This window comes from Wasmannia auropunctata, unplaced genomic scaffold, assembly GCF_000956235.1.
Source record: "Wasmannia auropunctata unplaced genomic scaffold, wasmannia.A_1.0 LD336083.1, whole genome shotgun sequence".
In the NCBI taxonomy this organism is placed as follows: domain Eukaryota; kingdom Metazoa; phylum Arthropoda; class Insecta; order Hymenoptera; family Formicidae; genus Wasmannia; species Wasmannia auropunctata.
In genome coordinates this window covers 726,466-751,101 of record NW_012026807.1, presented here as the reverse complement: position 1 = coordinate 751,101, position 24,636 = coordinate 726,466, and the positions used below count along the sequence as shown (strand labels likewise).

The 24,636-nt window shown below is 45.4% G+C and overlaps 2 protein-coding genes across 2 annotated transcripts in view; one reads left to right on the top strand and one right to left on the bottom strand.

The window, feature by feature from the left end:
- The window catches only part of LOC105448605, a 211,858-nt gene extending 199,280 nt beyond the window's left edge, over positions 1 to 12,578 (top strand). Inside the window, exon 6 of the mRNA XM_011687276.1 lies at positions 12,503 to 12,578. The gene's annotated coding sequence lies outside the window, so the exon portion shown is untranslated. The remainder of the gene's footprint in view (positions 1 to 12,502) is intronic.
- Positions 10,392 to 21,049, bottom strand: LOC105448606 (bromodomain-containing protein DDB_G0270170-like). Its single transcript, XM_011687277.1, has 4 exons — positions 20,501 to 21,049; positions 15,834 to 16,142; positions 12,560 to 12,637; positions 10,392 to 11,974 (listed from the first exon to the last, which is right to left on the bottom strand). The coding sequence occupies exons 2-4, from the start codon at positions 15,993 to 15,995 to the stop codon at positions 10,904 to 10,906; spliced, it is 1,311 nt and encodes a 436-aa protein (XP_011685579.1). The 5' UTR covers positions 15,996 to 16,142; positions 20,501 to 21,049; the 3' UTR covers positions 10,392 to 10,903.
- Positions 21,050 to 24,636: the final 3,587 nt, after the last annotated feature.

The following is a 24,636-nucleotide window of genomic DNA, read 5'->3' as shown; positions in this document are numbered from 1 at the left end:
AGGTGACTTGCATTAATTCTTTAGCGTCCCACGCACTAATCGCATCCTCTCTCAAAGACGGAGACGTCCTCCTTTTTCGCGCCTCGCGCGCGCGTGGAGACACGCGCGGATTTCGACAGATAAAATATTTCTCGGTCGTCATAGACGTTCCTTATCGTGGAATACGGCATCACTTTATTAATGGCCGTGCCGGCCGCGCGTCTCTCCTCGACGGAGCGGTATCCGCGCCTACGCAGTAACTTTCGATCGAGAAACTTTCGATGACGCGACCAAACGCATCGTTAAATATACTTCCTCTCTTTCTGTTTCTCTCCCTCTTTAGCAATGCCCAAAAAAAATCCACGCGAGATGTATAAGCTCCGAGTCGTCGATGACTCTTCGCGCTTCGTGTGATCGATCACGAATCTTAAAGGAACCTTCGAAACTTCCGCATAACTGGGATAAATTTGTTTTCGCCTGTCAATGCTACATAAAAATAATAATTGGATACGTATAATTATGTATTAATGATAATATTGCTAATTATAGCATGTACGTTTGTGAGAGAAAATGTCCACACACGTCTCGATAGATCACATCAGATTTAAGGTGGGAACTTTAGATTCAAATATCGGAAACGATTATCATTTACTAAGAATGTATGGATAATACAGAATGTTCTGTAGAATATTCTGTAGAATATTCTATAATGAGGATGGCAGTAATATATTAACACGAATTTTATTCAACATAGAACGCTGTAACCTGGCAATTAGGGAAGCATTTTATCTTATTGCAACGTGTGTGTCGTGTTAAGTAAATTAAATGTATTAAGTAGATAATTATACGAACGAATTTGGACGATTATTACGTCGCGCAGAACGTTCCTATATATAAATATTCATCGAAATAAGATCCCGAAAAGAAATTGAGAACATTAAATGCGAATTCGCAGGACTAGATATTCGAACGCAAATAAATCGTTAGATTTACATTCAAATCTACATTATGTATTAACATGAGCGTATAGCTGTCTTAATTTTATTCGAACGAAAGTCTTTTTATCGTGCGTATATTGATTTAATTGGTAGGATCGTCTAGTGTCGCATTGAATGATAATGCCATATTCAAAATATTAAAAAAATATTAATGTATATACATGTAGTAATAATGTTTTCATTATTTCGCGTCTATTATATCGCGAAATAAATAAAACTTTCCTTTATAAATTATTGTTGTTATTCGATGATCTCATGATTGTCACTCACGAAAAATATTCGATCGCGTTGAATAATCGTTAAAGCATTCCACGTAATCTGGCTGAAACTTAACAAAGCGTTTCTTGTTTCCAAACATCAACCAATGCATATTCAGAGTTTCACACACACATACACACGCAATCGGATGACTTTAGGCGTGGTATACGCGCCTCGTGGAGCTATTTTATACCGAGGTATGCAAATGTACGCCAATAAAATCTGACGGAGCGCGAATATCGCCACCATAACAGCCGTTAATTCTTCTGTCCTAATCGCGGGTTACAGAATCACATTTCGGTCGATGAATAATAGGATTACCAGTATTTTTGGCGAAACCAGTTGACTAGCCTTTATTAATTGCACTTGAACGTTATGGACCATCACGCGTTCGACTGTATTATAATTATTGCCGGTCCAACGTGTTTCTTATCGGCGACGCTTCGACATAGCCGATCGATCGGGAAAGACCGATGATAATTTTATGCGAAACTATAGCGCGCGTCCTCTCCCATTGCAATTTTTAAACTCCTACACATGTGTCGCAAACTCCGTTGAATTGTAGAACAACGACTGGACAAAAAAATCTCCATGAGCTACTTTTATAGCTTACCTGCCCCAATTGGAATTCATGGCGTCTCATAGCTTACGAACGTTAGAAAGCCTGAGAGAGTTTAAGAAAGATTAAGTATTCACCTCCGAGACATTTCAGAATTTACTGTTACTGTGGAAAAAGCGGATTATACAATTTCTTTATTATTTATTCGTGTTTTAGGTTCCTTTTTTATTATAATTTATATAAATTCGGAGTATCAATACGCATACACATACACACACAAAACACAACACAAACATATTTTAATTTTACGACTGCGCACCTCTTGCATAAATTTTTGCTAGCGAAATCGACTGGTCGCAATTTACTTTTTGTTGGAATTGATTAATGGCTTGGCAGCTCTCGTGTTTACAAGCAAAATTTGCGAAGTATCGCCGTTTAAATCTACGATTTATATAATATTTATGAAAAGAGTCTAATTTCTCAAAAATGATATTTCCGAAATCGCGGACTGCGACTGAAGAACTCGCAATTTCTCACAAATAAAATCATTCTGATTAAATCAACCTGAGGAATTTTTTACTCGTGGATCAATTAGCTAAAGATCTTAAAGAATTTTATCTTATTAATTTCATAGAATAAATAATGCTCTATGGTATGCAAATTTCTGTTTTGTGACACTCTCTCCAGTAGCATCCAGCGCGTCGACTGTGTGATATTCAATACCAAATAAATGAAAGCACCGATGTCTCATTACACGAACGCTATAAATATCTAACATGTAATTCTCGCAGTCATCCTTCTGGATTTGATCGGCAACACCGATTTGTAAAGAGAAAGACGCTATTTACATCGCACCGAGGCCAGGCGACGCTCCATCTCCGGTGGGCCGCGGTGGTGGCGGCGGCGGCGGCAACCGCGATCGAAGACCAACGACAAACAATCGCATCGCCTCGGTGCGGGGCAACGCGTCACGCCGAATCGCCCATTAGAGGAGCAGCGCCGTCTCGTCGCTCGGAAACGACGCATCCCTTTCTCATACACGGCGGTGATATTGGGTTTACGTCCACTCAAGGATCCTCTTACGACGATGCGTGCGCAACGTACCCAATTAGCGGGGCCGCGCAAGAGAGCGACTTCTCCCTTTCTCTCCATCGCCTCCATCGTCTACTCTTCCGCCTCCTCTACTTCCCGCGCTCCCACCGTACACTTAGGGTCAAACGCTCGTAAACGTCCGGCGAAACGCTCGAGACTCGACCGGACTCGGCTCGACTCGACTCGTCTTGACTCGGAGAAGTCGACTCTCGACTCTCGACCCTACCCCCGGAGGGGAGCCCAGGCTCCGGAGCAACGCCGAGGCTCTCCCCGGCATATATGAAAAACGTATTATGAATTTCCCGGCGACCAATCGGAGGGAGCACGGCGTAGCTTCGCTCGGTGACCCCGGATTGTCAACCTTAAACGCGTCCTCTCCTCCGCTTGCTCTCACCTCTCTTCGCTCTCTCCCTGCCCTCCCCTACGCCGGGGGCCTCTCTTCTGTCTCCTCTCGCGGCCGGCTTTCTCTCCCGCTTCTCTCTACTTCTTCTTCTCTGTCTCTTTCATGCGTGCCTGGCCAAGCCCACAGGCCACAGGTGTAGTAAACCTCTTTACCTCACGCACTCGCGCGTAATGGCCCCTCTTACACTCGTGCCGCGCATCTGCCGACCTTAGTGTGTATCGTGCTACCTTCGCCAGCCACGACCTGCGTTTTCTTCTTCTTCTTCTTCTTCTTGCCGTCTTTTGGTTTCTTCTTCTTCTTTCCTCTTGCCCTTCGACTACCTACCTGGCACACACGACCTGGACATTAGTGCGCGGCACATTCTATTGTTCACAGATTAAAAATTCTCCGCCGCTCGTAAAGATTCTTCCGCTTTGCAGAAGCGATGTGCTATAGCATCACTTCGAAATGATCTATATAGCTTTTCGATAAGTATCGGCATAATGCGTCCCGTCCAGTTCTCTTAAATATAAGCAACAACCAGTAGAACATCCGTTGCGGATCGGGGCGGACGATCGTCAAGGCTTCCGAAGGGATCATCAGTCGACGTCGCCCGTGTCCTTCAACGGCCGTGACATCGCTCGGCCATTAAAAGGAGCGAGGGTGAATAGAAACCCGCTCCGGAATTTCGCGTGGCTGAATATTAAGTCGAGTCGACCGTGCCCGGTACGAGGCCGACCGAAATAAGAAATACACCTCTGGCGAAATTTATTATACTTTTAATGGCTACTCGTCATAGACGTTGTATTCCATCAGGCTACCGCCGTTATAAATGACTCTCGAACCGCGAGGGCTCGACCGGCCATTGTTGAACATTAAAAGACCTCGCGAATACTTCAGCCTCGGTAAAACGTCTAATGGATTAATCATAATTTTATCATTCAAAATTATTTCCGTCCATCAATGTTACGAGGGGGAGAGCTAACTCCAGAGGGAAATCGTGCCAAAAACAATCGCAAGTTGTTAGACACGTGACGGCACTGCCGGAAATCAAGGCAAACGGCGAAGCTGATTGCCGCCGGACTCGATCAAGATTGTCCTCAGCATCCGCGCATTAATCAGCGTCGCGAACTAACAGCCATGTCTCTTCCTACGGAGCGGAGGAGAGGAGGGGAGGGGACGGGGAAGGAAGGACGGAGATGCGCGACATGACACGCGGCCGTGGCGCGAGTTCATGAGCGCGACGCAGAAAAAAATTCGAGACCGCCAAGAGGTGAATCCTATTCTTGGCTCGCAAGTGTGTCCTGCACCACCATTCACGAACGGGCCTTCGCCCCGTCAATGAACAAGCAACCGGTCCTGCTTCTCTTCCGGGCGCTCTCACCCTCTCTCCCCCTCTATGTCTGTCTGTCTGTGTCTTGCTCTCTTCCGATTACTCCATATTTTTCTGTCTTTCTCACTCTCCTTTGCACTCTCGCTCATGGACAGATTAAAGAGAGAGAGAGCAAGAAAACTTTATTAATTTATGACAAAAGACGGCGGACCCAGACGATCCTGTCATGCGTGGTTTCGTCGTCGAGATTTACGTAATCCATCTAGGAGGCGTGAGACGAAAGGAGGGGAAAAACGCTCGGCAATGGGCAAATACGCCGCTTATTGCATATTCTCTCATAATTCGAGAGACGTCTCGCAGAGATCGAACTGTTCTCAAGCTGCGAGGATAAAAAAATCAGGTGTACCTTTCTCTCTCTCTCTCTCTCCCTCTCTCTCTCTCTCTCCTTCCCGAGTGATCGCGCAATGACGTGGTCATGATTTTTAGACGTCTGGCGACATGAGACGTGTCCTCGAGACAGGACCTATTTTGACACGTCGGTAACATCCCGATTACTCGACAGGTGTGAATGGGAAGAGACGGTAGAATTGGACGTCTTGTCGTTGTCGTTCTCGGCAATAAAACAGCACATCGGTGAGAACAATTCTCGCGAAAGATACATATCTGGTCGCAATGACGCGCGAATTACTAGGAGGCGAGTCGAAATTTTAATGCATGAATAATCGGGATGCTCCACAATGTGCATGACAACGCGCGCAGTTCCAAGGATATAATCAAACGGCGACCTTTGATTCGATTAACACGTACGAGAAGGACGTCCCGTACGAATAGAATGGATTAATAGATAAATAGAAGGTTAATTTATAACGTCGTTGCGCGCATCAGCGGCGGATAAATCGCATCGCAAAAAACGTGCGCGCGCGTTAAGAACGTTTACGGCGCGGAAGATATATGGCGTAAAAGATTGTTATAAAATTATTCAACGATACGAAAATAACAGCGGCGCGGAAAACTTTGTACGGAGAGCGAGCATAAAACTCTTCGAGAATGATTTTGCGTGCGGAAATAAAAAAAAAACGACTGACATTAATGTCGATTCTCGCGATGTGCCGTCGTGTTAAATGCACTATTACTGTATCCTGTTATGCCTAATAAAAGAGAACCGTCTTTTCGAAGCCGCGCGAAGAGACGCGTCTTCAGAACGATTAGTGTCAGAAAAATAGATGAAGAAATGTGTATGAGTAGAATGAATGGTACATACGATCCGACGTGAGAAGAATTAAAAATTCGTATAAAAAAGTCAGAGCAGGAATTAACATAGCTTTAAGGACGATTGAATGACGAATATCCTCGGATATTACGTTCGACAAGGTGTCAAGATGATTAAATGATCGAATTCTTCGACAATATCTGCCCGATAGACGTGATTAATGATTTACATGTGCACTCCGCTTTTTGATGCTATATACGTTTTAAACCGATCGATAGCCTGTAGCGATGTTAGAAATTTCCTGATGATACGTACGATGGCTGTTATGGCCTTGACAAATTTTGGTCATCGACTAGACATGCGACATACGCATTATTTCATCTGCGATACTGACAATTATTCTTTTTTTTTTTTATCAATTATAAGAAAACAACATTGTCATTATTCTGAATTTGCTAAATATAGATTGACGAAGAAAAAGAAAGAATAAAACGTATTAATAAATACGTATCTCGAAATATTTATATTCACTTAGAGTATATTTTAATTCATTTTTATTACGTTTGCAAATTTCAAAATCTTGCATGAAAAAGTCACAAAATTAGAAACTTCTTAATATAATTAATAATTTCAATTAAAAAGACTATGTATTTGAAAGAATTAAAGATCATGAATATTAAAAATTTCAAGAAATGATCAAATCAACGTGTGTTATAGAAATAAGAATTCAAAATAATTTCGAAATGATTTAAACGGTACAATATTACATTCTTGCCTATTGTTTCCTATTTGTAATTCTTTGTATTGTCTCAGAGCGAACTAAATTTTTTCTGTGATCGACCGTAAATGCATATCAAGGTAAGCGTGCATTGTGAAAGACTCGCGAGGACGTTGGGAGAGGTAATAAAATCGTCGCGAGAGTTTCGATTGTTGTGAGCGTGGAACAGCCACGTGTGACATATATCGTTCCTCGTCGTACTTTTTCTCGGAGCGCGCCGAGAGACTCGTCTTCCTCAGAATACCTGAATCGGGCCCGACAGGAAGTGCCCGCGGGATGGACATCGAGTGGCCTCTCTTGTCCCGCCTAAGTCAACAAGCAGCGGTCTTATCCACTCGGCATTTTACAGTCGCGAGGTTACGAGCGTGAACGCGAATACGCAGGTGCATGCAGGTGAACACGTTGGCGTAGATGCGTGCAGCGTGCCGCCCAGTGTACCACGCACAACTCGCGCGCTCACTCGCGAATCCCCCTCGCGTGTACGCGCGCGGCCGCCGCGCCGCGCCGCGCCGCACCGCGTCGAGGAGGGCCGTCGCGGAGGGATCGAAATGCGGAAACGTGAAAGAAAGAGAGAGAGAGACTCGCGAGTATAGCGACTACCTACTGAAACCCTCGGCCAGACGCGGCTGGCTCGCTCATGGCGTGCCACGCTAACGATAACTCGCGGCCCACCTCTCGCGCGTCTCGAGCGTTATTAAATGCGTAATGATAATAATTGTAACCGCGCGCCGCGCGAATCATTGCGTTATTTAATATCGCGTATAACAGGGTCCCGGTCGCCGTAATAGCGCGGCGAATTAAAGGGCCAGCTAAATGCCCGGAATTGAGATGAGAATAAAAGTGCTCGTTAAATTAAAAGCAGCCACCCGCATTGTGCAATTTATTATTGGAAGCGTAAGCGCGGCCGGACGGTTACACCGCGTTTGGGAAACGATCACGCGTTACGCAAGAGAGAAGATTGTACGCGTTTAGAAATATAACGGCAATTAATTTGCAATAATTAGTTGCTGCATCCTCGACAACGAAGAAATATTTTGGAATAGTTCAGTTATAGAGGGATCACGCATTTTTCAGCGAATCGTGTCAAGTGATTCATAAATTCGATACTAATTATCTCGCGTGACGGAAAAACACGAATCGTCTGTCATTTCGCTGGGATATATGCGAAAACATGCTCGCAATATGTACGAAGCGCTATTTGAGTGCTCCAGCACGAGGAAGGCCATTTTGCTCGCGAGAATATTGACAGAGATCTCGTGTGCGCGGGGCTTGCGCGCTGCAAACACGATTTTGCACGAACTTGCACGTTTCGCGTTGCACAATTTATGTTGCCAGACGTATTACGTTCTGGTCTAACTTGGAGAAGTATCTTTTGCAAATACTCGCGCAGCTCTACGGAGGCCATGCATAAATTAAACAGGTATTAATACTACAGCGGACGTTGCTGTCCAGTATACAGTTTTCTGAAATTCAAAGCGCGTCCGACATATATAATACGAAGTGACGTACCCTACCGATGAAATCATTCCCTCACAATTTTGAAAACTATACTCAGACAAGATCGAGATATTCGTATTCTCCGTAGAGCGCGCGCACAAGGTGCCGTACGCCGTTTCATCGTAAAATCGCTAATAACGCGGCACATCGATGAAGAGTGGCGTTAATGTACTCGCGAAGGAGGTCGCGTTCTAAAACAGACGAAAACTTTCCTTTAAGACAAATCTCCACAGACGGCTCGTGTCGCAAAACGTGAATTCCGGGCCGTGATCTCTCCTCGACGATTGCGGCACCTCGAGAAGAGATTCTCGTAGCGCGCGCAGCGCGGATATTCATAAATTATCGGGATCTACGCGCGCGCGCGCGGAATATTACGCGCCGACGGGAAACCACCTCGATTTCGAAGAGTATATAACGTAATTAGCAATAAAACTTCCGCGTACGAGAAGTATGCATTTCCTGGTACGTCGCTCGCGCGCTCGTTTCGCTCGCCGCCGTCTCCTGCGGAGTCTTCCTCTTTTTTTATATATATATATCCGCGCGCGCGGCGGAAGAAACGGAGAGCTCCGGCTGACCCGGTCAAACGACCTTAGGGGGAGAAACCTTACGATCGATATACTCGCGTGTTTATTGCTGAACTTTTAAGAAAATTTATTGTCAGGCGTTTTCGACGTCCCCGACGTCGTCGGGACGGGACGGGAGGAGAATCGCATCATTCTTCCCGAGGCGTCGCGTCGCGTCGGCGTGAAACTATCGGGAAAACGTGTTTTGCGTAGTATATCAAGGCGGACAAATTTATTGCTAGATAAATAACATCGCAGATACGATGATACGCGTCTACGCGCGCGCGCGCGCGCGCGTGTATATAATATTATAACGCGCGCGCGATACCGCGATGTAGCGGCGCGGCGGCGTGGAATGTGAAAGACGCGCGAGGGACGAAAGTAATCGAATACCATCTCGCGCTTAGGAACGTATAGCGAAGATCGGGGGATCGATGAGAGCGATGGAGGGATGTTTAATGAACGGCGATCAAAAGGTGTTACACACACACAGACACACAATCAGGTATACAATATTCTTTATTTCATTTCGTACTCTCTTTCCTCGACTCTATCGGACATTCAAACGCGGCGCCCATGCCTCGCGCGTATCGTCCGATCGTGGCTACCGCATCTCCCGCGTATATATCTCTCTTCTTTTCTTTCTCTCTCTCTCTCTCTCTTTTTGTACTTTAAGCGCAACTGCGGGTCCCACCGTGCGGACGATCGGCACGATCAGAGCGAACGTTTCCCTCGCGCTCGGGCGCGATACGATCCCCGTTCTCGTCCGACAAGACTCTCGAAAAATATACATAAGTTACGTACTAAGAGCACTTGGAATTCGCAGAATCACAATTTATCCGGCGCCCGGATCATCATCGTCCGATCTCACTCGCATCGCCGTCAATTTTATTCTACTTTTTTCCCTCTCGGCGAATCGACGCGATTGCACCGGATCGAACGGAGCCCCGGGCCTCCGAACACTGCAGCCGAACGACTTCGTCGGCGCAATAGTACGCGCGAAGCACTCACTGGCCATCCCGCCGTGCGTTTTGTCGCCACGCTACGGCAAACGGTTACATATTGTTTAAACGTTAAGCTATCACCGGTGGCTTTTCTTTCACCGCCGTATTTTTTAAGGCACCGCTTCTCGAGCCGGGATGCTATACGATATGCGCGATTCGCGATTTCGTGGTTTCGTTCGTACACGCATAGCGCAGCTCTATATACGAACGATCACGCTAAATTAATCCGTATTATATAGTGTTTCACGTCTCGGCTTCGTCGATATATCAGCTCCGCTGGCGAATCCAGCGCGGCTTGATGAATCCAGCGACGAATCTACCCGACCACAAATACGCACGCAAATTCAGTAACGCGAATTAGCCCCGGTATCGCGAGTCGCGCATAGTCCGATGCCCAGCTTCGTAAGGCACGATGCGTCCGTCGTACGTTTCTCCGACGCAAGAGAATGTATCGCGAGCCGATATATTCTCGGTCGCCTCGTCAATGTGCACCTGCCGTCGGGGTACGACCGGGCAAAGGGGACTGTGTGTATGTGTGCTGTGTATGTGTATGTGTGTGTCGGCTAATACCGAGCGGCTTGAGCAATTTTCATCGATCGGACGATCGCCGATCGTAAAGCCGTTTATGCCGGCTGGCTACGCGCGGCACTTCTTCTTCTCCTTCGGCGTAGGCCGACCGCGCTCTCCCTCCCCTCCCCCCTCCCACCCTTTTCTCTTGTACTTTTCCCTCTCGTGTCGTTCCAACGTAATCGTATTCGGCTACTCCTCTTTCCCTCTTGAAGTCGCCTCCTCGTTTCTTGCGCCGAGGCACCTTTGACACTCGGGCCGTGCTTCTCGCTCGCCACGTTATTACGATGTAACTGTACCTTCTTTCACCCTCTCTCCGCATCTCGTGTGATTCGCGCGTTCTTCTCCATTCTCTTCTTCACCGTATCTTTCTTTGCCTCCTCCTCCTCCTCCTCCTCCTTCTTCTTCTTCTTCTTCTTCTTCTTCTTCTTCTTCTTCTTCTTCGTCTTACATCATTTTCCCATCCATTCGTCTTTTCCTTCGACCACCGTCCGTTTCTTTCCTCCTGTCAACGGGAAGGAGGGGCTTCGAATCGTCAGCTTCTTTTCCAACAAATTACTCGGCAACACTATAGCCCCACTATCCACGCGAATTTCGCGGAGGGCGACACCGGCGACGATTTTTTTCCGATCGGATCGGAGTTCTTGTTGAGCACTTTAGTGAGCACCATTTGGTATCTGAGGTCATGTCTTCCGGGTGAGATCCAACGGCGGTCCGGTGTCCTGCAGAAGCTCATTTTCCTCGCTGTTGCTCGACTTCTCCTCCTCCTCCTCCTCCTCCATGCTACCAGCGTCCACCTCCTGTCCGTCCGTCCGTGTGTCCTTCATAGTGAGGTCCATCGGCTCGTCCTGCTCCGGCCCGAGGGATCGCAAGAACGTCAGATTCTTGTCATACGCGACCTCTATCGAGCCCGCTCTCGGACATCGGTCTCGTTCAACGGTCTCGCGGTCAACCTCGCGGCACTCTCGATTCTCCTCGCTTCTCTTCGTCGGCGACGGAGTCGATCGCGGACTAACGCTCTCGCTGGACGAGCTCGACAGGCTGGTCGCCATCTGCGGCGGACCCACTTGATTCACGTAAGGTACGATAAAGCGTTGCTGAAACGGAAAGAATGGCGTGTTCAGGAGCTGCATGTGCGTGAGCGCCGGATGAAACAACGGCGGGCCCCGCCACATGGGGAACCTCGAGACCTCGGGCCTGAGCATCTCGTGGGGCGCCCTCGGCAGATCGGCAGGCCTCAGAATCGCCTCCTGGCTGGTTCTCGGCGGGATGTCGGGTGACCTTAGCTGCACCGGGATATCCGGTGGCCTGAGCGCACCGTCCTCCCTCTTGGGCAACCGGTCCGGATGGTGATGGTGGTGCAGGTGATGATGGTAACTGTTCGCCGTGGTGGTCGCCGTGGTGATGGTGCCGACGATGCTGCTGGCGCTAGTGTTACTTGCGTTCTCGGTGTTGTTGTTATTATTGTTATTCGCGGCGTCTAACGAGCCGAACGCCTTCTCGTACGCGGACTTCGGATCCTTGATCAGGCGATTTTGCGCCTGCTGGGACTGCTCCTGCAGCAGGCAGTGTATCTTGAACCAATTGGAGCGCCGGCCGTAACGCGAGCCGGACTTGGACATGCCCACCATCAGGCACTTCCGCAAGCGACATGCCTTGCATGCGGTGCGATTCTTCTTGTTGATCACGCAGACGCCGCCGTTCTTGCACTCGGATATGCTACCCAGATTGTTGTAGGTGCGCCCGAAGAAGGACTGTGCAACAGAAAGCGAAATAGACGCGCGTTGGTCAGTTCGCGATCGATTAAAGATTTGCGCTTTCGCTTTATTAGAGACCAGGAGAAACGCGCGCGTTAAATAAATCTTTAGCTACCTGTTAGTAAAGCTAAATTCTCAACAATCGCGAAAGATCACGAGTTTTGACTAAGAACGCGCGTACCCGCGAGATACAGTTTTGAACGACGGCACGCAGATCCGTTCCGATTAATAACGTATAACAATTGTTAGTTTGACATTGAATTATTGGCGATTAATTTTACCAGGACATTTTCTTGTACCGCCGCAAACGCGAGAGCCCGACTTACGTATAAAAAGAAAATCATATCTCCGACACTATTGCTCTTTGTTCCCGCGCGATTCTACGCGATTTACGTAATTTCCAGCGTAAACGTCTCGCGTCGCGAGAAACGTAACGATCGCGAGTCGTTATCCCCCTCTCTCTTTCTTTCTCTCTCTCTTTCTCTTTCATTTTTTTTCTTAATTTTTTTTTTGTTTTGTTACCAGAGAATAACGATATGGATGAATAGCCGTGGAAGAATGGCGACGCGCGAAGATACTGACCTTGCAGCCTTCGCACGTGAAGGCCCCAAAGTGAAAACCCGCGGCTGGCTCTCCGCAAACCCTGCAGAGCTGATTCATCTGCAACAAAAAGATGCGACATGTGGTTACGCTCGGGACCTGAGGACGTACAGAATATGCCCGACGAACGCGCGCCTCATCCCCGTACAATATCTGCCAATCACGGAAGGGTTTCTCGATCTAATGCACGCTCTCGAAACGCAAGATCGGAACAACGAACAGTACTGTGATAGGATATAACCGGAACCTCCTACATTCCTATACAAAGCATCATTGCGAAATCGAAAAGAAGCAAGTATGTATATGATCTTTTTTAATCTCGATTTTTAATATCAAAAAATATTAAATGTACTTTTTCCAGTATACCTATTTTTAATGTATTTTCTCTTAATGCGTGAATATATAATTAATTACTCTCAAAAGTGATATTTTCATTAGCTTACCTGCATGCGTAAAGTATCAATTAATTATTAATATTTTCTTCAATACACGTTTAAACAGTTACAAAATTGAGTTAAGTTCTTGTCTGACAATGAATAAGATTACATATGTTCTATTAATTTCCATCGTAAACTAATGCGTAAACCGCTCGTTAGGTACCGTCTGTCTAATTTAAACATAAAACGAGTTACAGAGAGGAATCTATGTATGATTTTCAAATCGTTAGATCAATTTCATTATTTTTATCACAAACTTAAGATCAGAAAATTATATATATATATATATATATATTTCCTCGCTATACGTCATTTTTAACCATGACAGTTCCTCTTTATTTTTTGCGTCATTTTACATTAAAAATAAGAGACAATTCGTTTATAAAAAAATTCCTTTCTGTAGCCTTTGTCACAGATTGTAATCTGAGATATCAGATGAAGGAATACTGATCCCCGGATTCGATCTCGCGTTAATATCCCCGACTACAATCTGTTGTCGAACAGCGCGATCACGGCGCGATCCGCGCGCGCATTGTAGTCGGCAATCAACGCGAGCGCGCATCTGCTCCGCGTGGAGGATCCTCGACGTCGCGCGGGAGAGAAGAAGGACTCTTTCTTGCCTCGTTCGCGGATCGAGAATCGGCGAGGAGCGCGCGAACGAGGGGTCTATTTTCTCGCTGCGAGAAATCGCCTTCCTATTAAAACCTAGTTAGCCAGTCATTACTAGACCGCACAGCTCCCTCGCTGCCTCGAACGCGCGGCTCGTCCGGGGCGAGGGGGGAGGCGCGGAGGGAAGAGGAATCGCGCGGATCCGATTCCCACACGAAAAGTACGTGCTGAAGTAACGGCCCGCCGTTCTCGTCGTAGAACGGCGACGAGAAATTGATCGCTCGCGTTACGGGCGGTAATTGTGCGGGGACCGGGATTGTCAAGACGCGCTCGGTGTGTGAGATCCGCGCGCGCTCGCGCGCTCGAATTCCTCCTCGCCTGTCGCGGGCGTCGCGCGGGCCAGATGGGACGACGGTCGCTCGACGGTCATTTACGACTTTCGCAAGTGAATTTTATGATTCATTAATATTTCGGTTTGCTGCGCGACTTGCACGGATGGCGAACATTTACCGCGTAACGGCGCTTCCGCGGACTCCGTTTCGAGACGCGTATGTGTATAACGCAGAGTATAATGACGATTCACGGAATCGATATGCGAGCAAATTGACATGGATCGATCCGGTTTTAGGCATCGCTAGGTTACCGCGTTTCACACGGAATCGATGATTACAAAATGATTATATATATGTATATATAGAGAGCGAGCACTCGCGGTGAGATTTTCACACGATCCAAATCGAGAGGTGGAGGAGGCGGAGGAGGTATTTCGACATAATAATTCTGACGTATTATCGTAAAATACTGACGCCAGTAAAGCTGCGATATGCCACGTGATACGTCGCGCGGAAATGCGAACGTTTCCCTCTTTTTCTCTGCGTATTTTACGGAAAAAGATCGACCGATGGGGCATCTGCAAATATCCCCGGATGACCGGGGATTTCTGCCGATCGTCGCGAACGCTGAAACCTACAGGCTGGCAACGGCGCGCGCAGGTATTCTAAAACGACTTTCGATCTCATTAACCTGCGAACGTATGCGCGGTACAGGCTGATGACTTCTCGCGGAAATGACGGCGAGGAGCAGCGACGTGCAGGCCGAGGTAGGAGGCAAAAAAGGTTAAACGTCCAACAGATGACGCGGCTGTGTCACCTCGATTCTAATCCCCGCGGCCACAGACCGCCACACATCGACCGGGGAACTAAATAACGCGCTCTCCTCCCGCCCTCCGGCCCGTGCCGCTTCTTCTCATATTTTGCGGATAATCTACATCGCTACAAAACGGTCTGCATCCGTCTGAATCCTTTCCGCGCGCCCACCCACGTTCCACATGAGAATCATCTCATTAAGTGCCGCCACGAGCGACGGTGAATGAAGAGGCGAACACGCCGATACGATGTTGATGGCCTTTTTACATCGCCGACAGCGAGCGACACGTTCCCCTCTCTTTCGGCGTTCCCATCGTTTCTCTCGATTCCGTTATTTCGAGCCTCGGTTAGCGATTTAGACTAATCCGGCTCGTGTAAATACCAATCAACGTGCGCCGTGCGAGCGCCGATGACGAGCGTGAACTCGCGCGATTCCTATACGTATTTCCAATCCGATCAGATCGCGCGAGAGGCACTATAATTTAATTGAATCGAGAAACTCGTAATTAAGCGCACAAAATGCCACAGAAATACCATATTTGAATAATAAGAAAGGCCATAATTTACAGTATGCCACGTGACACGCGGATATCTCTCTCTTTCTCTCTCTCGTCCGACGCGATTAAGCCTACGGCATTAATGCAAATATTTATTATTTACAAATGTCTAAGTCTTTTTTCGTCATTCTCTATTATAACTGAATACATCGTATAAAAATCATATCATCATCAATCATATAAAATCAAATAAATGCTCGCGTTAATATTAAGCCAGTATATCAAAATTATAAATTGGAAATTGAGAATTGCGAGTTGAAAAGCAAAATTTAACTAATCAGATAATTTTAATTTTAATTCGTTTCATTTTAATTGAATTTTAGTTTACAATTTAATTTTCAATCTCGAATGCGTAGTCTGATATGGGCTTTAAGTAGTAACCTTACGAAAACGTATAGACATAACCATCTGTCTTCGGAAAAAAATGCTATATTCGTATATTATAGGACGGATTTCTACGGTAGCTCGAAACGATCGAAAGAACAAAAGAGGCAAAAAAAAGACTCACCACGTCGGTGTTGGCCGCTGCCGATGTGATCGTCGACGTAGGCGCCCACCACCCTGGGGTGGCGGATGTCGCGTTGGCGATAATACCACCAACACCCGTCGTAATCGAGATGGATCCGCTCCCTACCAATCCTGCCGGGCCCGACAGATCGCCCACATCCATTCGACACGTTTTAATCCCTCGGTGTCAGCCGTCCTGGCCTGTGACCCGACCTGACCTCTCTCCGCTTGACGTAGCGAGCCACCATTTTGCGCGCTTCTCGCGTTCCTCGCCGTGCCTGAAACGTTCACGCGCCGCGTGATTTCCGGCCTGATAAGAAAGAAAAGAAAGACAAACAAATAATTATCTCGAGAACAAGCTCTCGATATGACGTTCAGTGTCGCTTGTTAATAATAACAACTAATTAGTCGATCAAGTTTTTCAAATATTTTTTTCTATCGTCCCATCGCGTACTATGCATGTTCAAGATCGTTCCATCTCATTCGAATTCGGCGATTCATTCGCTGTTTAATACGCTGTATAATACACTGTAATAATACGAGACAAGATATTTGCGTCCCAGCCCGCGCGGCCTCCCAGCAACGGAACACCCGAAATGTGTACGCTAACGAATATCTCCCACTATCAAAGCGGCATTTTTATGGCGAACGAGCGCGCGAGGCGGCGGTATATCAGCGCGATGTACAATAATTATTCCAGAATACGAGCGGCCCCGGGTCGCAGAAACGAGAGAACGCGGCCCGCCGAAATCGCGATCGGGCGAACGTCCTCCCCGGGGTTCGGGGTATCTTGCGCACGAGATAACATGTCGTGTTTACAACAGCGTAACGCCATTACCAATGTTAACGCGGACCGCCCTGCGAGGGACGCATAAATACAAGAGCTAATTACGGAGGCTGCCACGTATCAATTTTGCGACCCGCGCAAAACCACGTGGGAACTCGAAACGGCGCGTGTAAACCGTGCTTCTTGATTGCCGACGTTTAATTTCAATTTCGTCGATGAGAGAGAGAGACTCAGGGCGTCGTACAGCCCAGGATGGACCGGGGGGTGTACAAATGTCGTAAATATATCGTGGAAACTGTAAATGTATTTGTTACACGGAATTAATTCGGAAAGTAAATATGCTCGGGTTCTCTTGAGGAATGATCGCAACGCGCGCTCGCGGGGATATTACGATCGGTATAGCCCGGGGAATTAATCCAGTTCCACAGAGACGCGATTTGAAAGTAAATGTTAATTGAGGACACCCCGAGATTTCCCTGGTCGATCAACAAAGCCACGATTAAGAACGCGGTAATTGGCGCCGCCGCCGATTGAGCTAATCTACACGATCACGGAGTAATATTGGCATATATACTTGCAACACGATTCGCGTTATGTATATGCGGGAATCTATAGCAGTAAAGATTATACACCGAGATTTTCTGGTACTCATGGATTATAATTGAAGCACGTTATTCAATTGCGTTTAAGTGCTATACGAACTCACAGTGCCGCGACTTTATTAAGTTTGAACTGTAACGCGTTGCGGGATTGCGATGGCATATATCAAGGATAATTGGTGTATTTAATCCAGAACAGTAACGCGAACGTTAACGAATGAGCATCCACAACTGAAGCTCCACTCGAACAAAATTCTTTAACTGTCGATTCGCAACAATTCGAAGCCATTTGAAATCTTAGTGTGACCTGCAATGTGATTCTTTATTTTTGCCTTTAGTACTGGCTCACAGCAAGCTTTTTATGGCTCTGTTTGATATATTTGGAAATATCACAGAATAGCTTGCTTGCAAGAGATGTAATCAATAACATCCGTATATCTTAAGGAATTATTATTGACATATATCATCAGTAAAGTATAACATAATATTATACTCGCGTGATCTCTATAAGAACAATTACCGTAGAAATGGCACGGCGTATACTTTAATTAAAGAAATTGTCGCGACACACGACTAAACGATCGCCTTCGCGAGCGATCGGACCGAGCGAGCGGCATTGCTCCCCCGCGCGTGTATTATTGAAATCGGCATAATCGCGGGGCCGCCTCCGTGACAAAGAGGAGGCACGCCGCGGCCGCGGCCATCGATAAATTTTATTGCGCGCCTCTCATCTTTCCTCGCTGACTAATGACAAATTAATTAACAGCCGTACATGCCCGCGGAAGACCGGTTCCGCTGAATACATCGTCACCTCGCCGCGCGCTCCGGCTCCGATAAATCCTTGTTTTCACGGATTAACGCGCGCGCGGCGAGCCGGCGCGGTATAGCGCAATTGTAACGCGGCGATAAACACGATCGTTCGCGAGAGTTACGGCGACGATGACAGCGATGACGGTGGCGACTGGCCATCGGGTGCCATCGGGGGGTTTTTCCTATTTGCGTTTTTGAGCCGCGTCCACGAGCGTGTATTTCATTAGCCGACGACGCCGAAGGACGCCCGTTCTCGCGCGTTTCGCGCGACTCGGGACTATTACCGTCATCGCGCGATATGTTTTAGCTGTCATCGGGCGATTCCACGTCTCGGTATTTACGCGTATCGCGACACACCATCCGCGGTCCTTGAAGAATCGGGGGAAGGAGAATCGTTTCTCTTCGTGCGAAACGAACGTAAGCGCGCGCCCGCGCGCCGCCTCCCGCCCGTTCGCTAATAAATGGTTGCGTGAACGATCGGCACGGATAGTTTTATTGCGAGCCGCGCGGATCGTAATATCGATTGTGAGCTTAATCTGTGAAATAATTAGGGTATTAAAACATAATTAGCGACCGTGAGAGATAATGGCGCCGCGCGTCGTCACGGAGATGTTAAATCGTCATGGCCGCGATCTCCTCGCCGCGACGAAGAGTGGCGATCGATCGACGAGATTTGACATTTGACGTGTATGGAACAATGTTTCGGCGCTCCGCATTAAAGCCGCGTTCTGTCGCAGGTCAAAGTGCGCCCGATCGAAAAACCAAATAGTCTCAAATTAATTTTAATTATATTATCGGCACACAACATTCAGTACGATATTAGAGAACGTTCGAATATTTTATATTTTCCATACTCTCAAATATTTCGCTATTTGGCTTGCCCGTGGCATTTAATATATTAACACGCTCGCACGCCGATCCCTTGAGACATCTATCGAGACACGCAAATTTGTTTCACAATAACGTTTCTAACGGTTTCCCGTGACGATTCCGTCGTCAATTTGTCGATTCTTCTCTCCTTATACGAAAGACACCAACCACTCCTATCCCGCTATTAATAATTCGATTATCCGTATTTTTTTCTCCATCTGACAGAGGCGCGCGGTGACCGCGATCGGTTCTTGCCTCTGCTCGTCTTCGTAATAATAATGATTGAAAGGTGAAACACACTCGCGCGTCAAAGGCATCACCAGTATATATATTTTATATATATATATACATATATATACACGCGTCATTCCTCGTCATATTTTTTTTTCCTTTTTTTTACTGTTTCTCCTTTTCGTCGAACGAACATCTCGATCGCTGCCAAGCTGTGGCAGCCAATGAGTGACGAGCGGACTGCAACTTTAATGAACCGGTTGTGAGCGGCACGTCACACGGATATCACAGTACTGACTGCAGACAGTTGAAATTGTTGCACATCCCCTCCCTTTCTTTCTCCTTAAGTCGTGACAAATTAATTGTAACCGCGAGATTGGAATTAATTTTTCATATAACGGCACCGATTCTTGATTTGCCGAATTACTCGCGATGACGTTCGTTATTAACCGCAGACACTGATTGTGAGATCGATCCATAGATTTCCATACGCGAACTTACGGTTAACAATAAGTACAATATGCATTATAATATCGTACACGCAGAGAATTTTATTTTAAAATTTACCTTGAAAATTATGTTAATCGTGGGACAACATAGCATTTCGACGAATTTTATGTGATTTTCACTTTTTTTTAAATATATACTACAACAAATTTATTGTAGTGTATAGTAAAAAAAAAAACAGAGAAAACCATATAAAATTTGTCAAAATATGATGTTGCCTCACGATTAACATGATTTTCAGGGTTAATTTTAAAAGAAAATTCTCTCCGTGTAGGTCTAAATCCTTTAAATCCTTGATTAAGAGGAATCTTCTGCATAAACTGTCACTTTGAAATCTGTGAATCTTGGATGCCAAAATGAAATATTGTTTTTATAAGATTTATAAGATTTGACCGTTATTATGTAGAATTTCAATGCAAGGGATTAATTAAGGATCGAGATAATAGATGTGAATAGAAGATCACATTCGTATCATAGAGATTGTTACGTTATTTATCGAGACTGTGAAATAAATGCTCGCGCTATCACTGAGCTGACAAACTTGCCACGAAAATGTAACATTCACGATTGTGCTTAATAAATATAAGAAAAATATAGGATACATGATGTTCATCAAAAATTTATGTTATAAATAATCGAGCCAAAATAAATTTTAACCTCGCACGACACCTGAAATCTTCTCGCGCGATTGTGTCAAATGTTATACTTGATTGTGTCGGGCATTTAAATGAGACAATCTAATGTAATTCACTCGATAATTTAGATCCTCATTCATTTCTTTTCGAAAAGCAAAACAGAAGTTTATAGATCCATCTATGATTTCGACACTTTAATATATTGCTGTATATATATCGGCATACATACCTATGCAATATCATCCACCGAAACGCTTCCGTTTAATTCCTCTTCCTCTCGAGAGATACACTTCCGTATCAAACCCTTTTCCAATATTTCGCACACCGTCGCATCTATGAACGCGTATCAGTCCGTCGTGACAGCACGCGTCATCGCCGCTCGCCCTTATCCAGCACAGAAAACACACATCGACGCACGTTCTTCATCCACGCACTGTGTGTGTTGTCAAGCAGTACGCGATCGTCCTCGTCGCGGTTACACCAGGCCGAATAATTATATACGATACACACTCGAAAGTATCCTCCGGGCGAGGGAAAAACGTGATCATCCGTCGGAAAGAATCACAATACGAGGATATCGCTCTCCGCGCGGATCACAGCTGACGACGAGTGTCCTTCCAATATATCTCGCCGGGATCACTCGCGCGCGTGTTGCTCCTCGCGGAGCATGCTGGAGTATCACACCGATCGCGTGCTCGATCGCGCTCGGAACTACGTTGCGCGACTTTACTTTTCGACGATTTCAACGTCTGACGGAAAGAAACGGACGGACGGACGGACGGACGGACAGACGGACGGACGGATGGACCAAACGGACGGGAGGAAGCGCGGATTGATACGAGGACGAAGAGGAAGAGGTCGACGTCGGAGGCTGGCTGGCTGGCTGGACCGCCGGCCGGCTCGGGGCGTGCGCTCGTGTAGCACGTGGCCGCGAGACTGAGTATCCCTACCTTAGGCACCTTCGTCAGTCCGTTTGTCCGCCTTGTCCTTATCTCACCTAGCCAGCCGAGAAAGACTACCGCAGCCTTCTCGCGACTATACGCTCCCGCCGTCTTCCTCGCTCCGCGCCGGCCGATCTCGCTCGCGCCGCCGTCCTTCCCACTGTCACGCTCTCGCTCCTTCCATCTGTCCATCTCTTCCGATCTTCCTCCCCTTCCCACATCTCTTTCTCCTTCTCCCTCTCGATCCGCCTCGCCGCCGCAGCATCCGTCTCCGCGCCGCGCCGCGCCGCGTTGGAGGTAACACGGTCCAGCTGCCTCCCTCTCGCTCGTTCGCGCGCTCGTTCCTCTCCGTCATTCCAGCTGTTTCGTTTCGTACTTTGTCCCTCGCCGTCTATCCGCCTTGCATTCGTCTCTCTTCCCCGCCGTCCAGTTACAACCTGCTTCTCTCGCGAGCAGCCGCGATTCTCTCGCGACCGAAGAGACGACACACGTATGCGCGATCCCTCTCTCCCGACCCCATACAACAGCCCTCCTTCTCATCCAGCGGTATTTTATGCAGATATCCGCGGCACAGAATTCCGTTTCGCTCTACAATGCCGCGATTCTTTCGGAAAATCACCAGAATTATCTGTGGGTTTGAATTCGCATTCGCGGAAAGAGCGTAATTGATTTATCATTATCGTGAACGAGAAAAAAAGAAAGAAGAATCGATAACAAATTGAAAATTAGAGTACTTGCTATTATATTATATCACTGATAACTCCAGAAAGAAGTAATCAGTCTATAGACGTCGATTCGATGTCTATAGACTGATTATTTCTCCCTGGGAAATAATCAGTCGGAACGTAATCTCAAGATAGTCGAGTAATTGGCACCGATCATCGAAAACGAAGTAAATCGAGAGATTTGTAATATTTGCATTTTAATATCACTAAATTGATATATTTTTTTAAACGAAACTGATAATACTATAATCTGTTTTATATTTATTATGATACAAAATCAATTTTACTATAAAAAACTTATCCTATCTTTTTCTTTTAGTATCAAGAATTTTCATTAATCTAACGCTGATCATATTCATTCTCGTCCTTTAGGAATGTTACGAATTCGAAAAACTCCAGTTTTTTACGTTTTGTACTTTCTCGAAATAATTGAACAAAATACAGTCTCTCTCGGATCAAGCCGAATCGGAACAAGATTTAGATTCGGAAATTACGCATACAGTAAACATTGATACAATAAAACATCGTTCGATGCAATATTTAATAGATTCGTATAACTATAGCGGTCAGCCATCTCGTAAACGTAATGGAGAAAAGCACTACTAGCTGATATATCGGGATACTTTATTACCTGTGTATTTTTTTTTCGCGCTACCAGCCGGCAACTACAGGTGCGGCTGTTTGGATAAGATCAAATCACGATCGCACCGGCTATTTTGAATCTGTTCGTGTTACAATTATCGCAAAAATTATGAGATTTATACTTATTGTTGTAATGAGTTTGATCTTCTATTTTAAAAATTATACAGATTTCTAAAAACATAAGTGCGATTACGTATCTCGTTATAGCTCAAAACAATAATTAAAATCTATTACGAAAACTGCAAGCTCGCTTACTAACAGAATTATTGTGAAATAATTCGATAGAATATTTAATCTGCGCATTATCTAATATACAATAATTACATATTAATAGAAGGAAATGAGTGTTTGATAATTGAGAATGAAATGGTCGCTTGCACTATATTTTAAAAATGCAAGAGCATAACATGAGCATTTAAATCGATGAATGTCCATTGTATATTCCATATAATGTATTATGGTAACAGTTTATCAATCAGAATATTTATATTTATATTTATATTGTATTATTAAAAAATTCGAATTCTCTGGATTTGCTACGAGATGAAATAAGAAACGAGACGCGCCTTACCTCCGCCCTTCGGTGATTTCAATGCCTGGTCAGTGATTTCAATATGCGCATAAGACGAGTTGCTCGCTCACAGAAACATCCTTTGCTAGAAACGAACGCGTTTTCTTTTAAAATAATAAAAATTGGACCGTCAATATACAACATAATTCCTATCGTCGAAAAGACACTGTCGCGACTTTTCATAATAATAGTCCATTTCGTTTGTTATTCAATTTTTAATAATATGCTATATACATATTTATTCCACTTCTATATCAGAGCATGTTCGATTTCGTACTAAACGATCGTGAAATTCGTACAAAACGATTTGTACGAATTTTCTTTCCGATTTGCGGAAGAATCGGGAGAAGTTATCCGCGAGATGCATGAATATCCGTTCCATTGTCTGTCAGTCGCATCGCAAATCCCGATCTTCTCGGTGTAATCGATTTCCTCGTTTATCCTACTTTGCCTTAAGACGAGACAAATCGTGCGCCGTTTTCTATCGCCGTCGCGTAGAATAATGCCGGAGAAGGCTCCGTTGCGGGGAGTAGGAGGTACCTGATCAGCGACCAATAGTAAGAGCCGCCACCCACGAAGTAATAAAAATTAATTTATCACACGGATCACCGCCTACGCCATTGCTCCGTTCACGCACACGAGACTCCGCAGCATCCCGCGGATAGCGCCACTTGTCGGGTAACTCCTACACGCACTGCATCTTCAGACACGAGATTAAACAATCGATATCACTGCGCGCAGATTTACGTGGAAAGGTATTTGATCTCCAACAAGAATTAATTAAATTTATTGTATAAAAATATTATATTTATGGTAATAATAATTATCATAATCGTTAATAATATTCTTTAACCGCTATATCAAATAATTATTAAAGAATACGATAATTACACATTACGTATTTTATTTACGTATCACATTTTATGGATATCATTTATTACTCCAAAAGTTTAAGATTAAAAATTTAAAGAGGCAACTATATCATTCAAACTTTTTGCAATTCTATTTATGTTGAGTTGGACTTATTGTTAATGACTTGTAGTTTTGTATATAGTTTTCCCATCATTCGAATCAATGTATGTTGTTAGTTTTAGCAAACTATCTTTTTATCTCCATAAGTTACTTCAAATAATAAAAAAATCTTTGTGTTTTTTTTTATAGAATTTCTTTCTGGGAAGCAAAAAAAATTGAGGGACAACATCACACGGTGTTCCCAAGCGGTCACCCATCCAAGTACTAACCGTGCTCAACGTTGCTTGACTTCAGTGATCGGACGAGAACTGGTTTTTTTTTTTTTTAAATGTTTATTTATGAGGCATGTTTACAGTATTATTACAAAACGTTACAAACAAACTATAAAAATAACATTTCTTATTTCCTAAATTTTTGTTTGAGCGGTACGGTACCTGCACTCTCGCCGCTACGAACTCTTGTGCATGTCTTGAGTATATATAATATAAAGTCTGTATCATACAAGTAGGGTGTG